We start from the raw sequence: 13,477 nt of genomic DNA, 5'->3' as shown, positions 1-13,477 counted from the left end.
GTTTTTCTAGTACAAGCCCATCCCAACTAATACACCACCCCTCACCAGTATGACAGAGACGAATTTGACCTGAGCCATCGCCAATTGTCCAAGAGACATCCCCGAGTGTTCAAGAGATATCCTTGAGCTCGAGAGCATTTAAGATGATTCAAGCAACCAAAGAGAAGATGATTTTAGGTATACTCAATCTACCTAAAGTGTACACCAGCATCTGCAACAGCCTAAAGGTGGAAATGCAAAATGTAGGTTGGGTCAATAAAAACACCTCCGGATTGGCTGCGTTTAATATTCTATGACTTTACTTAATGAAGCTGCCTTCCTCAATGGTTTTCTGCCAATCTGTACTGGGGGTGACTCCGATGCCCATAGAGCACTGGCGAATACTCTACAGTGGCTCATCGCAGATTCTTGTACGAAGGAGAAGTTATCAAGGGTCAGGGTGACCGTCAGTTCAAAGAGGCTGCCGATGATAGTGATGATGATGATGAGGGCAGTAGTCAGGCAGCCGGAAGACGCTCTCGCAAAGGAAAAGAGCATGTAGTATCCCCGGAACTCTTGCAACCTTCCATAATGGTTACCATGGTGGACCCCGATATGCTAGAGGCATTCCTTATCCTCGTCCCACCACCTACTTATGATTTGAATGATCCCCTGAATGAACCTTAGTTCATCGGAATTTTGACCAAGATAACTTTCCCCAAGTTATTCAACTTAATCCTGAAGCATACCGTACCCAGCAGAGCTGTCAGAACTATCTGGAGGGCAATTGAGAATGTCCCTCCTGGCAGCTATTCCTACCGTTCGGCTGGTGGAGGTACAAATTACGGATTCAGAGGAGCTCGAAGGTTGATTGAAGAACAGCAATATCAGGCTTGGGAGGATATTGGCGGTCCTCCAGGGAGTAGGCATGGGTGCTCTCAAGGGGGCGAGTCGCGAGTATTCCACAGGGTACGAAGGGTGTAGTGGGGGTCGGTTTGGGAGCTCGCATTAGGGGTCTTATGGGACTCTGGCATTGGTAAGGGTCAACGGGACGAGGAGAAGTGAGGCGGTGGTCTTCTTGAGTAAAGAAGAGAAAGGAAGTATTGTATAGTAATAGACAGCGTAGATACAGAAGACGTTGCGTAAAGAAAGAAAGAAAAGAAAACAACAAGAGATAAGAACGAACCCCCCTTAATATACCCAAATAAAACTCCAGCGATGACAAATCCAAAGTGACTCATATACTAACAACCAACAGAATCCGGTAGAACCCGATAGAACCCTTCTGACTAATCCAACTCCTCGTAACTCAGTGTATTCACTAGTCGATCCATGAAAGTAGCCCCTCCCTTCAAGCGTGAGCTCCTCCGAGCCTTAACCTTAATCTTCCCTTCCAACGGTCCAGGTTTGTCAGGGTAACGTGCATTGAAAATATCAACGGCGGTATTATCATGGTACGTGGTGGGTTCCCAAGTGGGGTCGGTATAGCGTGTCCATTTAACAAAATATTGCAGGCCGTTGTTCTTTGTTTCCCTTGAATCCAAGATTTCCTCCACTGCATACTCCTCTTCCTGTTCCACGATAATAGGCAGGGGTGGTGGTTGAGTTTCCCCCGAGACAGGCTCATTTGCAGCGGGGTCTAACAATGATACGTGGAAGACGGAGTGCACTTTCATACTCCTAGGCAGGTCGATTCGGTACTCATATGGCGATATGATTTATTTGACGGGGAATGGTCCCAGTTTCTTCCAGTCCAACATCCGAGAGTTACGAGTGGTTCAGATGTTTTCTGCTGAAACAAACACCATATCGCCGATATCATACCGCGGGCCTGGTGTTCGTTTAGAATTGATGGCCTGCTCTTGTTGGTCTTGCGCTGTATGGATATTCGAATGTAGGTGTTCGTGGAGTTCTTTCATCTTCGAGGTGAAGTCTTTAGCATTGAGGCTTGGTGGGGTCCTATCAAGCGATTTGATGGTTACTGTAAACCGCAGGTGGAAACCATAGTTCGCGAAGAATGGTATGGCTTTGGTGAATATGGAGACTTGATTGTTGGTGGAGAATTCTGCCATAGGGAGCCATTTTACCCAATCATCCTGTTGATAAGAGACATACCCATCTAGATATTGTTCCATTACGACATTCGGCCTTTCGGTTCGGCCATCGGTCTCCGGGTGGAAGGCGGTGGACATTCTGGCTTCGATGTCGAGCTGTTGACAGAGAGCTCTCCAGAACTTGGCTGTAAATTGCATACCGCGGTCGGAGGTGACATGTGTGGGTAGCCAGTGGAGCTTCCATATATTTCGCAGATATAGTTGGACGACGTCTTCGGAGTTGACGGTGGTATTACAGGGCAGGAGATGTCGCATCTTTGTCAATCGGTCAACAACTACCATAATCGCATCGTACCCTTCACTCTCTGGTAGGCCAGTGATGAAGTCCATTGATACCTCCTGCCATTGTTGTTCGGGAATCGGTAAAGGTCGAAGTACGCCAAGTTTTCCATGGGTGTTGGGCTTGCTTCGTTGACAGGTGTGGCAGTTCCGAACGTAGCGGGCAATATAATTCCGCATAAGGGGCCAGTAGTAGTCTCGACTGACGAGTTCGAATGTTTTTTCGCGTCCCGAGTGTCCAGCAGAGGCAGCGTCATGGTAAAGTTGGAGGATTCGGAGTTTAAGAGGGTCGTAATCGGGGACATATATGCTGCCTCGGTAAAGCAATCGGCCTTCAACCTCGGTGCATTCGGCGAGTGATATGTCCTTTGATTGTCGTTCACCTTTATTGCGCATATCCAGTATCTTTTGTGGAAACGGGTCAGTGCCATATCCTTCATCGAGTAGTCTATTCAGTGAGGCATTCTTTTCAGCGGGCTCATTTGAGAAAGAACCCGCCAACAAACTTAGCTTTGCGTCAAGATTCTCTTTCTTCAGTACAACTTGACTCTGATGTAATTGCCTTTCATCCCCCTCTCCAGGGAGATCTCCTGATCTTCTTGTCAACGTATCCAGTTTCCCTCCTTGTTTCCCTCGTCGGTAATTAATGACAAAATTAAACCGTGATAGATATTCCGCCTACCGGGCTTGTCTCTGGTCAAGTTGTTTAGTACTCATAAAGTATTCGAGATTGTGATGATTGGATATGATGGCGATTGGGTGTGCAGCCCCTTCAAGTTCCGGTCGCCATTCCTCAAAGGATCGAATAATCGCCAGTAATTCCTTATCGTAAATCTCGTAGTTGCATTCGGCGGGGGAGTGCTTTTTTGAGAAGTATGCGACGGGTCTAAGGGTACCATTATCATCGTATTGGGAGAGTACACCCGCAGAGACATAGTCAGATGCATCGGTTTCCACGGTAATTTCTTTCTCCGGGTCGAAATGGGTAAGGATGAGAGCGGTTGTGAAAGGTTCTTTCAGGGCGTTGAAGGCAGTTTGGGCTTCGGGTGTCTATTTGAATGATATGTCCTTGCGTGTCAGTCTGGTAAGGGGAGAAGCCAGTTCCGAGAATCCGCGTATGAATCGGCAGTAAAAGTTAGCGAAACCTAGAAATGCTTGCAAATCCTTAACTGTTTTGGAGACGGTCCAATTCTTCACTGTCTCCACTTTCCTTGGGTCCATTTTAATACCATTGGGTTAGATAATAAGGCCGAGATAGGTGGTGATTTGTGTATGAAATTAACATTTCTTTGGTTTCAGCAGTACTCCATTTTTTTGTAGGGCTTCCAGGACCTTTTCGACGTGTACTTGATGTTCCTCGAAGGTGTCCCTGTAAATGAGAATATCGTCAAGGTAGGTTGTACAGAACATATCAAGTTGGTCACGGACGCAATCATTGATGAAGTGTTGCAAGGTAACCGGCGCATTGGTAAGGCCGAAGGGCATCACCGTATATTCGAAATGTCCCTAATGCGTACGGAAAGCTGTTTTCTATTCTTCACCCTCAGCCATTCGGATCTGATTATATCCTTGGCGAAGGTCAAGTTTGGTGTACCATTTGGCTTTGGAGAGAAGGTCGAGAGTTTCCCGGATGAGCGGCAGCGGGTAGCGGTTTTTGACAGTGAGTGCGTTGAGGTCACGATAATCGACACAGAGACGTAGTGTTCCATCGGCTTTTTTAACAAATAGAACAGGGGCACCGGCAGGTGAAAAGCTGACCTGAATGAAGCCTTTTTGGAGGTTGTCCTGTATGTATTGCTTAAGCACAATGAGCTCCTTACTGGATATACCGTAAAGTTGCCCAAACGGGGGCTCTTTTCCTTCCTCAAGCGGTATCTTATGGTCATATGGGCGGCGAGGCGGCATGTCATTAGCGAACTTCTCGTCCATCATCTCGTGAAACCTCTTATACCGGGTTGGGACTCGGTTCCTCCAGTCTTCCTTAGGGGCCTCGCCCCTGGTTTGGTCTATTTCCTCAATAGTTGTGCTAAAGATTTGGAGCTTGTCCCTTCGGGCAAAGCGACAAAGAGCAGCTGAACTGACGAGGTGGAAACGGGGCAGTGGTGCAACCCCTCTAATGGAAATGGGTATTGCGGAAGAGTTGCACTTGCGTTTGCAGTATTCGGAGTCGAACAGTATGCTATTGTGCTTGAACCGTAATGTGGCGTCATGTAATTGAAGCCAGGGGATTCCGAGTACAAGTGGGTACGAGCCGAGTTTGGTGATGAAGAAGGGGATAGTTTCATGGTGGGAGTCAATTGATAGCGGTAGGTAGCAGAGGTGTGTAATCTGTCCGGAGGATATAGGCCGTCTGTCGATGACTTCAAGAGTGCGGGGTGATTTGAGGGGGTGGAATGGGAAGTTGTTATGGCGCGCGAATGTTTCATCAATGAATACGAATCCGGAGCAACTAGTATCAATTAAGGCGTGGGTTTGAATGGATATTTTATTGTTTACAATTTTACGAGAAGCAACAAAATGATCCCCATCCAATTTATCCTCCACAGACGATACCGAGAAGCCAGAGATAGAAAATGCAGACAAAGGAGAAACATCAGAAGGTCCCGGGCAGGGACCATTGATCAAGCCCAGGACTACCGAAAGCCCGACTCGGAGGAGGCTTGGAGGGCCGAGAGCTTCATTGAAGCGAGGCATCCGGTGGTGTGAGATGGGTATGCAATGGCGGCGGAGGCGGTAAATTGTCCCATCATATTCCGAATGGCCCGTTGTTCAGCTTTATAGCCCCGAACCTGGTTGTCAATTGTTATCAACATGGTGGCATATGCCTCGACGGTGTTAGGCCTGTCTGTCCGGTATGTCATGGCATCCTTCAGGTCTTCCGACAGTCCTTCAGCCAGGACATCGATCTTGGCTCCTTCGTTGTAGTCCAGTTAGGCCACAATACAGAGAAACTGTGAGTAATAGGTGGTGAAGTCCCCTTTGCCTTGCTTTAGGGCGATGACTTGGTGACTGGCGGTACTCCAGGGATCTGGGTCTCCAAACGAGGCCTACAGGTGGGCGACGAAAGCAGTGACGGAGGAGAAGGGGGCAGCCGGGTTAGCGTTAACGGGTGGAACGACCTGGTCAAGGTTCGTTCCTTCCAAGCGACTGACAGCATAGATAACTTTTGCTACCTTGTTTCGGAATCGATCATGGTTAACCTCAAGTTTCATTCGGAGTTGGGTGGTGAATCCGGGGAGCTTGGTACGGGTGCCATCGAATTTATCAGGGTCCGGGAAATTTTCAGACCTGAAAGCGGGGACCGTAGTAGGTGGGGGAACAGCAGCGATGGGGACAGAGACGGTAGGGGTGGGGGTGGTGTGAGCGACGTTGAGGTCGAGGTTGAGCCGGGTTACCTGCTCCTCAAAGTTGTCTATGGTTTCATTAGCCGCGGCGAGTTGTGTACGGGAGGTGTCCCTCTCGTGGCGGATGCGTTGGACAAAGACGGCGATGTTGTTAAATAAGTCAGCAGCGCAGCCCTCATACTATCGCTGGAATTCTTCTACATCGTCAGGTGGGCCCATGCAGGTGGGTCAGGGGTGGCCATGTCGTACGGTGTAGATGACTACGCAACGTAATCTCAAGGAGGCGAGTAGCGAGTATTCCGCAGGGTATGAAGAGGATAGTAGAGGCCGGTGTAGGTACTCGTAATAGGGGTCCTGAGGGACTCTAGCGTCGGTAAAGGTCAATGAGAGAGGGAGGCAGCGAAGCGGTGGTCTTCTCGAGTAAAGAAGAGGAAGATAATATTATATAAACAGTGTAGGTACAGAAGACGTTGCGTAGTAAAAGAAAGAAAAAAAGAAAAGAACAGAAAACGAAAGCGAAATCTCCTTAATCTACCCAAGGAAATTCTAGCGATGACAAATCCAAGTGACCTACACACTACGACACACAGAACCCGATAGAACCAAATAGAACCCTTCTGACTAATCCAACTCCTCGTAACCCAGTGTATTCACTAGTCGATCCATGAAAAGGGTTCAGGGCAATCATTCTATCCTAGGGCTCGCTGGAGCAGTCGGGAGTGCTGCAGGGATAGTCAGGATATACCAGTGATCAATGGCATTTTCTGGCAACTGGACTAATGCCCGGGTTATATCAATTGCTAGAATTAGGGGTCGGGGCTCATTGAGCGGAATAGTATGCACTGGGGTGGAAAACTGTACAGCACAACTCACCAGGAGTGCTTGCCTTATCTCTGGATAGATAGTTTACCTACTGAGCGCCGTTAGAATCTTGAGTGCCCCGGACATCGAGTGAAGGCTGCAGGTTTGCTGATGGATTTACAATAGGAACATTCTTTTCTTAATCTAATTTTCACCCTGATTAGGGTTGGACAGACATGTACTCGAGAGAACAAGGTGAGTGGCCCGACATCCTTTGCATGGTAACCCTAAATCACTCCAAACCAGACCATTCTCATCGATAACAGAACAAAACCATATCCTCAGGTTCCACAAATATCTCGCACAAAGTACGCGAATAGTTCTGTCTCTTACAAAGAATAGTCCCAATGATTACAACACTATGCTGAGAATTTCTTTTTGCTTTTTCCCTGCATAATATCGTTCCTTAAGAGCCTCGTGAATGGGGGTTCTGGCTGTAGTAGAAGTTAACTCCAAACAGTGCAATTGGAGCATTGGGCCTAGCCCTCTAGCCCTAATTTACTAGTGATGCATACTAAGAGGTCTATTAAATTGTTCACTTTCAGTTCCCACTTTTTCTGTTCTGCCTGGGCTGGATTATATGAGTAAATTTAAAACTTGCTGCGTCGAACTTATATAACATTAATAGTGATCTAGGCCAGTTAACCTTAATTAATCCTAAGTAGAACTTTCTTGCTGCTCGTATAGGATGTGTACAAAGACCATCATTACCTAACCCTTTAGATTTCGTATGTTGGGTTAACACACGGACCTACTGACGGACCCTAACCCTATCAATCCATGCCGTTATTCAAGCAGCCCATCATGTAGCATAGTAAATGTAATTGTTGAGCAGACATAAAGAGGCACCCTTACCCATCACCCTTATTTGGAGGAGGTGGGATTGCCGGAACTCCAACCTCCTTGCGCTTTTCTTCACCCATAGTGGTGATTGTAGCAGTCGCGGCGGCTTGATGTGTTATGTGATATGCTTGGCGCAGGGTTAGGGGTGGAAGATAAGGGCCGGTTCCATCTGATCATGTTCTGGAACGATTGCCTTAAGCATTACCTTTGTGTTTCCCGTATTTCACGAACTAAAATCCGAGCGATATAAGATGATTAACGTAGCCTTGACCCAGGATAAATTTATTGATAATAGTGGAATAGACTATGATGGCTGTTGCCAATATTTTTCTTAAACATGCCCTCCACGCTAACTAAATGTTCTCCGATCAAAGGACCCCTAAACCAACCACTTCTGGGCGCTCCTTCTCACGTTTAGCGTAAAATATCATAACATTAATGTGGTTATTCAGGGCCCCGGGACTTTGTTAGTTTTGGAAGTAAAAAGACATTACTTCTAAAGTTGTAGATGAGAGCGGTTCATATTTACGAGAATAAATCAATTTTGTCCGGGGACTAATGTCCCTAATTACAGGTTTACCACGACCGGCGTCGTAGCAGTGACAGAAAAAGTAAGTAAACTAAGGTATCACCGCTCACGCTCCGTTTCTTCGTCGCCATGGCCACCTGTTCTGTGTTCCTGCACGTTATCAAGATTATATGGCTTCCTCAGTGCCAAGCGGAATACCTTGGTGAGGAAAGCACACAGGATCCACTAACCCTGCGTGCCAACCAAATTCCAGAACAAAAGGTAACCCCAACACTTCACGCACCGTGCTCGACCAATGACTTCCAACGTGTAAATTCTCTATCTGATACTTTTGGTTTGGTGAAGCTTTGTTTTTCCTCTGCTCATGTTTGATCGCAAGAAATAGTCTGGCATATATAGGGGAGTATGTTCAGCTGTTGGTGCGAGGGTTAGGGTTACCCAAGTTCACATGTAGCCACTGAAGGTTTCGCACAATCCTGTCCAAAACCCTCTTTGCGCCCCATGGATCACTCAAAAAAATTAAGATAGAAAAAGATTTAAAAGTCCCGATTTGTAGAGAATCACTGGGGCGACAGAAAGATTATTTTAATCCCTCGCTTTTCCAAAAATCCCTGGCACTGATAGGTTTACAAATTTGGGTGGGTCTAGCTAGTAATAGTAGATTTATTGTGACCAGCAACATAAATACTGGATGAGATAGTGCGTAGCTGGTGGAGAAAAGGTGGAAACCTATACTTGCGACTCGAAGGCCCTGAGTCTAGCACCCTTACTCTGAACCTGAACAGGCGCGCATGTTTCGCCACCGACACCCCCGTCTAACCATCGTGTCAAGATGTCAGGAGGTTATCCGTCAGCCGCACAGTGGGCGAACAACGCCCGCTGTGTCATTTCATGGTTTTCGCTCACCGATACCTCCACTAGATGTTTCCCACTGTATACGAACATGACGCACCCTGGGGGTGTCGATACGTATCTACATCTCTTCCTCACGATTTCATGAAAGCTGTCTAAGTTATCAATTGTTGGTACGAAGAGATAGATGATTTATTAGAAGGTAAGAAAGATAAGAAAGAGAGGGAAGTAGATACAACAACACATTCGCTAGGGTGAGCCCGTTTGAGGACGAGGATTACAACTCTCTTCCCGCTGCTGTCAATGATCAATGAACCATGATCTATCATCAATCCCCACACCAACCAATTCAAAACTATTCATCGATCTAAAGCCTCGAATTCCAAATACTCAAACTCTGCTTTACATATTTTGGATTCTGAGGGGATCTAATCAACTGCCGGAGGCTCCCATTCGAATTATAAACATATACCCTGCCACCTTTCATTAGCTTTGGATCTGAGTATCCTGTTCCATATGCTTTTCACTCTTCCGGCCACTAATGATCCAGGTTTAGCCCTTCTTACTTGACCGCTACCTTCACGTCCAGATATGAACAGAGGCCGTGAACAGTATCTACCTTCTCTGCGGAAAGGTATGACATCCAGAAGCACCCAGTTTACCTCCGGAATACACGTAACGCCCAACTATCTCCACCCCTCTCCCGCCACACTATCCCTCAAGGCTCCGTGGGAGAGGTGCCGAGAAAGCTAGCGGGCTGACCAGCAGCACAATGTTTAGACGTAAGCTAAATCTGATCTAGCTTGACGGCGCGGTTTATCGCCCCTTGGTAGGATAGGTATAGGAAGCGTATCGCGTTTATTGCTTCTACGAAATACGCTTTCATAACACCTCTCGAGAGAGGATAACCACAAACAAATTCTTCTCCTATCGTCATTCACTCGGAAGATATGATTTGGAGGTACAATTGTAGGAAAGTGTGCTACTCATGGAATCCATTCTGCTCTCAACAGTGTCCGTCCTCTGTCGGTAACGTTCTTGTGTCTTCGTATCCAGTATAGAGTAGTTGCGGGGGTGATATCATGACGATATTTATCTTTATTCATCCTCCTTCCGTCACTCAATAAGATTTTTCGTAAAAAATCCGTTGAACGAACACTGATTTGATTAGGCTCCCGGTTCATAGCCGGGGGATGAGATCCATAATTAGAAATCTACGAGTTAGTCTTTATCTATCACGTGAATAAATATTTCCTCTGTTTCGTAACGGGAAACCGCTGCTATCTATGGCCGCTGCCCTCTATATGTGCTGTATCGATATAGACGGTGTATGACGGCTATCATTCTGGAAATAATCAGTTACCAATTATCATGTTAGTCATAATCTGTCGCTCGGTTCCATATTTTTTCTGGTTCGATGCTGACCCATCAAGAGAGCTCCCCCTTATGCCATTTATGTGCGCCTTTAATTCGGATAAGAGTAGTATCAACGTTCCGGAAATTCTACAACCAGAAAATCGGTGATGATGAGTGCTTAGTATCATTATCTTGGCAAAGTGGCTGAGTCATAGATTATCACTCGGTCCGGGTTTCTTTCCACCGCGACACCAACCTGGGCCAAAGGCTGGCCCGATACATCCGTGTGTGTGTCACCGGATAACATCTACAACACCAATCTAAATCTTCTACAGGCTATCGCACCGGCGTACAGTCTTCCTCGCTGTGGCGTCTACGATTGGTATTTAGTCATGATCTATCACTCGATTCCTTATATAATGCCTTTGGCTAAGCCTCGCACCTTATGGTTGTTCTGTTATCGACTCATCTAGAACTGCGGCTGCGGATCTTTCGGAGGGCTGGTGGCACGTAAGCACAGGGCTCCACAGCCTTCGGAAAAAATATTAGAGACCAAAAACAACACTCTTCTCAGCACAGGAGGATAAGACTATGAGTAGATTCCTGTAAACGTACCGGCCTCGAAACCAACTTCGGCTAGGCTTCACACCTCCCGGTTGTTCTGTTGTGCACTGGTCTGGAACTATGAAATTTAGGGAGGGTGGGAAGGAGATAAACACGTGACCACCCGAGCTGCCGCATGCTCCTAGAACACTTTTCTCAGAACAGAAAGCGAGTAGTGTGCCTACGATCCTGAGGACGTACCGGACTCGGTAGCACCCTAAGGTAGGGTTCTGGGGTTGTGGTTGTAGGACTATCGACCCATCTGGAACTGCAGATGTGATATTCGACGAGGAAGGGCTTGAACACACTACAGTCGTAGAGCACAGATCTGCAGTCACCAGAAAAAAATCCCAGAGGCCAAACACAACACCTTTCTCCGAATACGACGTGAATAGTAAGCCCATGTTCCCGAGGACGTCCCTGACCCATCGCCGCTTTCGGCTAAGCTTCTGATGTGGTTGTAACATTATCGACTTCTCTGGAATTGTGGTTCTTGGAGGGCGAGAGGAGTGGAGGACAGGTGACCATGGCAGTCAGTCCCCAGAGGGAATCTCAGAGACTAAAAACAACACATTTCTCAGAACAGAATAAGACTGTGACTAGATTCCTGAGGTCGTACCGGACTCGCATCCACCTTCGGCTAAGCTTAAGACTTCGTTGTTGTGCTGTAATCAAATGATATGGAGCTTCGAGTTGTTTGAGGCGGGGACGCACGTGACCCCCATACCTGCTTCCCTTCGGAAAAAGTCTCAGAGACCGAAAACAACACTTTCCTCAGAATAGAAAGCGAGTAGCGTCCCTGTGTTCCTGAACCCGTACCGGACCTAGAACCACGCTCTCCCTACAGTACAATTTTCGAAAGATAGTTTACCTGTACCGGGAGGTGACGCGCGGGGACTGGGCTATCTCGATATCTTACCATTTTTACCCTCTATGGGAGATGGCTACAAAAGAATAGTGCGCCAGGAGGGATGAATTATTACAGGTAATAGTTTACCCTCTGACAGAGGTAATATTCAATGTGTTGAAGGATAAAAAGGAAGCATGGAGCATGGATTGAACCTGTGTGCATATATGCGCTTATACAGGACCTATCCACTACACTACAATTCGAGACACAGCTGCCATTAGAAGGGCTATCTCGGGAGGGTGGAGGGGGAAGTTATCTCTGTGTCTAACCAAATTGGGGAGCTTGAGCCGGCGGTATCAGCTTTACCTTTCTCTGGGGATAGATAAACAGAAAATCTTCAAAGGGGCCTATATTACCAGCTTTGACCCCCGGTTAACCGGCGGGGGCAGATGATTTACCTGTCTACACACGAATAATTGTACTGTAGGGCTCTGCTAAGATTGAAAATCCGTAGTTGTGGCGTTGTCGACTGACTTGGAAATTGGAATTGCCGTTTTTGAAGGGAGGAGGTGTACACGTGACAACTCCAGCGAGCAGAGCTTCAGTCCCCCAGAAAAGATCTCAGAGACCAAAAACAACACTTTTATCAGAACAGAAAGCGAGTGGTGTCCCTACATCCGCTAGGACGTACCGGTGCCAGATCCACCGACCGCTATGCTTTACACCGCATGGTCGCGGTTGTGGATTGGAGTGTGGGAGAATAGACGACTTAAGGAGGGTTTGAACACGTGACCTTTGTGAGGAATATGTTTATAGTGCAAAGAAGATACTATTGCGCCGCTGAGTCCCAGCGACAACTATGGGAGTTTGTTGCTCCTTATATACAGACAGTTCTTAGTACCACATGATCCCCTGATTACATAATCCTAGCGCTAAGCCTCCTTGTTCGAACTATGAGTCATCCCTTATACATGAGTAATTACTATACATAACCGATGTCGCAATGCCATATTTTTACAGCGGTGTTGTCGGATAGTCCGTCTCGCGCATTGTGAAGGGAGGGGGATAATTTACACAACACGTGACCCCCAGACCTGCTTGACCTCGGAGAATATTTTAGAGAATGAAAACAACACTCTTCTCAGAACAGAAAGCGAGTAGTGTCCTTAGATCCGCTAGAGCGTACCGGTATCAGAGCCACCTTCGGCTAAATGTTATATTTACTAGTTGTGTAGATATTGATAGATCTGGGGTTGTGGAGCTTTTGGACGCTGGGTGACACGTGACCACCAGAGTTCTCCCCTCTAAAATACCTAATTCCGCACTAGTCGAAAACGCGGCTGAAGACACTGTCAATTGGAGTGTTCTAGTAGATGTCACGTCTCTTATATTAGTGAAACGTCAATGATACATTTTACCATCGTACATAGCCTTCTATTTATAGAAACGAAAATAAAATGAAAGTAAAGTCTGCGCTCTATGCACTCTATGGCAATCTATGGCAACCTGCTCATAGAAAATCAGATAGAGTTCTAGAAAGTGACATTATGTAATCTACAAAAAAAAAATAGTGAAGGAATGAAACAAAGAATTTCTCTAAATGAACAAAGGACTTTTTAAAAGAAACAAAAGAATGAAAGTTTTCATTGACCTGAAGATTTGCACGGCTACTCGCTGATCAGTCGTCATTTTATCCTTCCAGAACCCTGTTCTAGCGGACACTACCACGGCAGGAAATTGATCAGCATAATTCATCAGTGAATGTATCCCCCCCATCCGCACCTGCGGTGCGGATGTCCCAGGATAATGCATCTATATAATGCTCTACTACCGGAGTAATTAGTCCGGAAGCCCATTTTGATTCCGG

The 13,477-nt window shown here is 46.7% G+C and overlaps 1 protein-coding gene across 1 annotated transcript; it reads right to left on the bottom strand.

Annotated features, from left to right (window-relative positions):
- Nucleotides 1-3,054: 3,054 nt before the first annotated feature.
- Nucleotides 3,055-3,422, bottom strand: H6S33_008124 (uncharacterized protein; the record flags this gene model as incomplete). Its single annotated transcript, XM_044839476.1, has 1 exon — nucleotides 3,055-3,422. A coding segment is annotated over one exon (368 nt), but the record flags the coding sequence as incomplete, so codon positions are not given.
- Between the last annotated feature and the right edge of the window lie 10,055 nt (nucleotides 3,423-13,477).

The sequence above is a fragment of the Morchella sextelata genome (genome assembly GCF_020137385.1).
Source record: "Morchella sextelata strain SCLS chromosome Unknown scls_25, whole genome shotgun sequence".
Classification (NCBI taxonomy): domain Eukaryota; kingdom Fungi; phylum Ascomycota; class Pezizomycetes; order Pezizales; family Morchellaceae; genus Morchella; species Morchella sextelata.
This window is presented reverse-complemented; position numbering and strand designations above follow the sequence as displayed.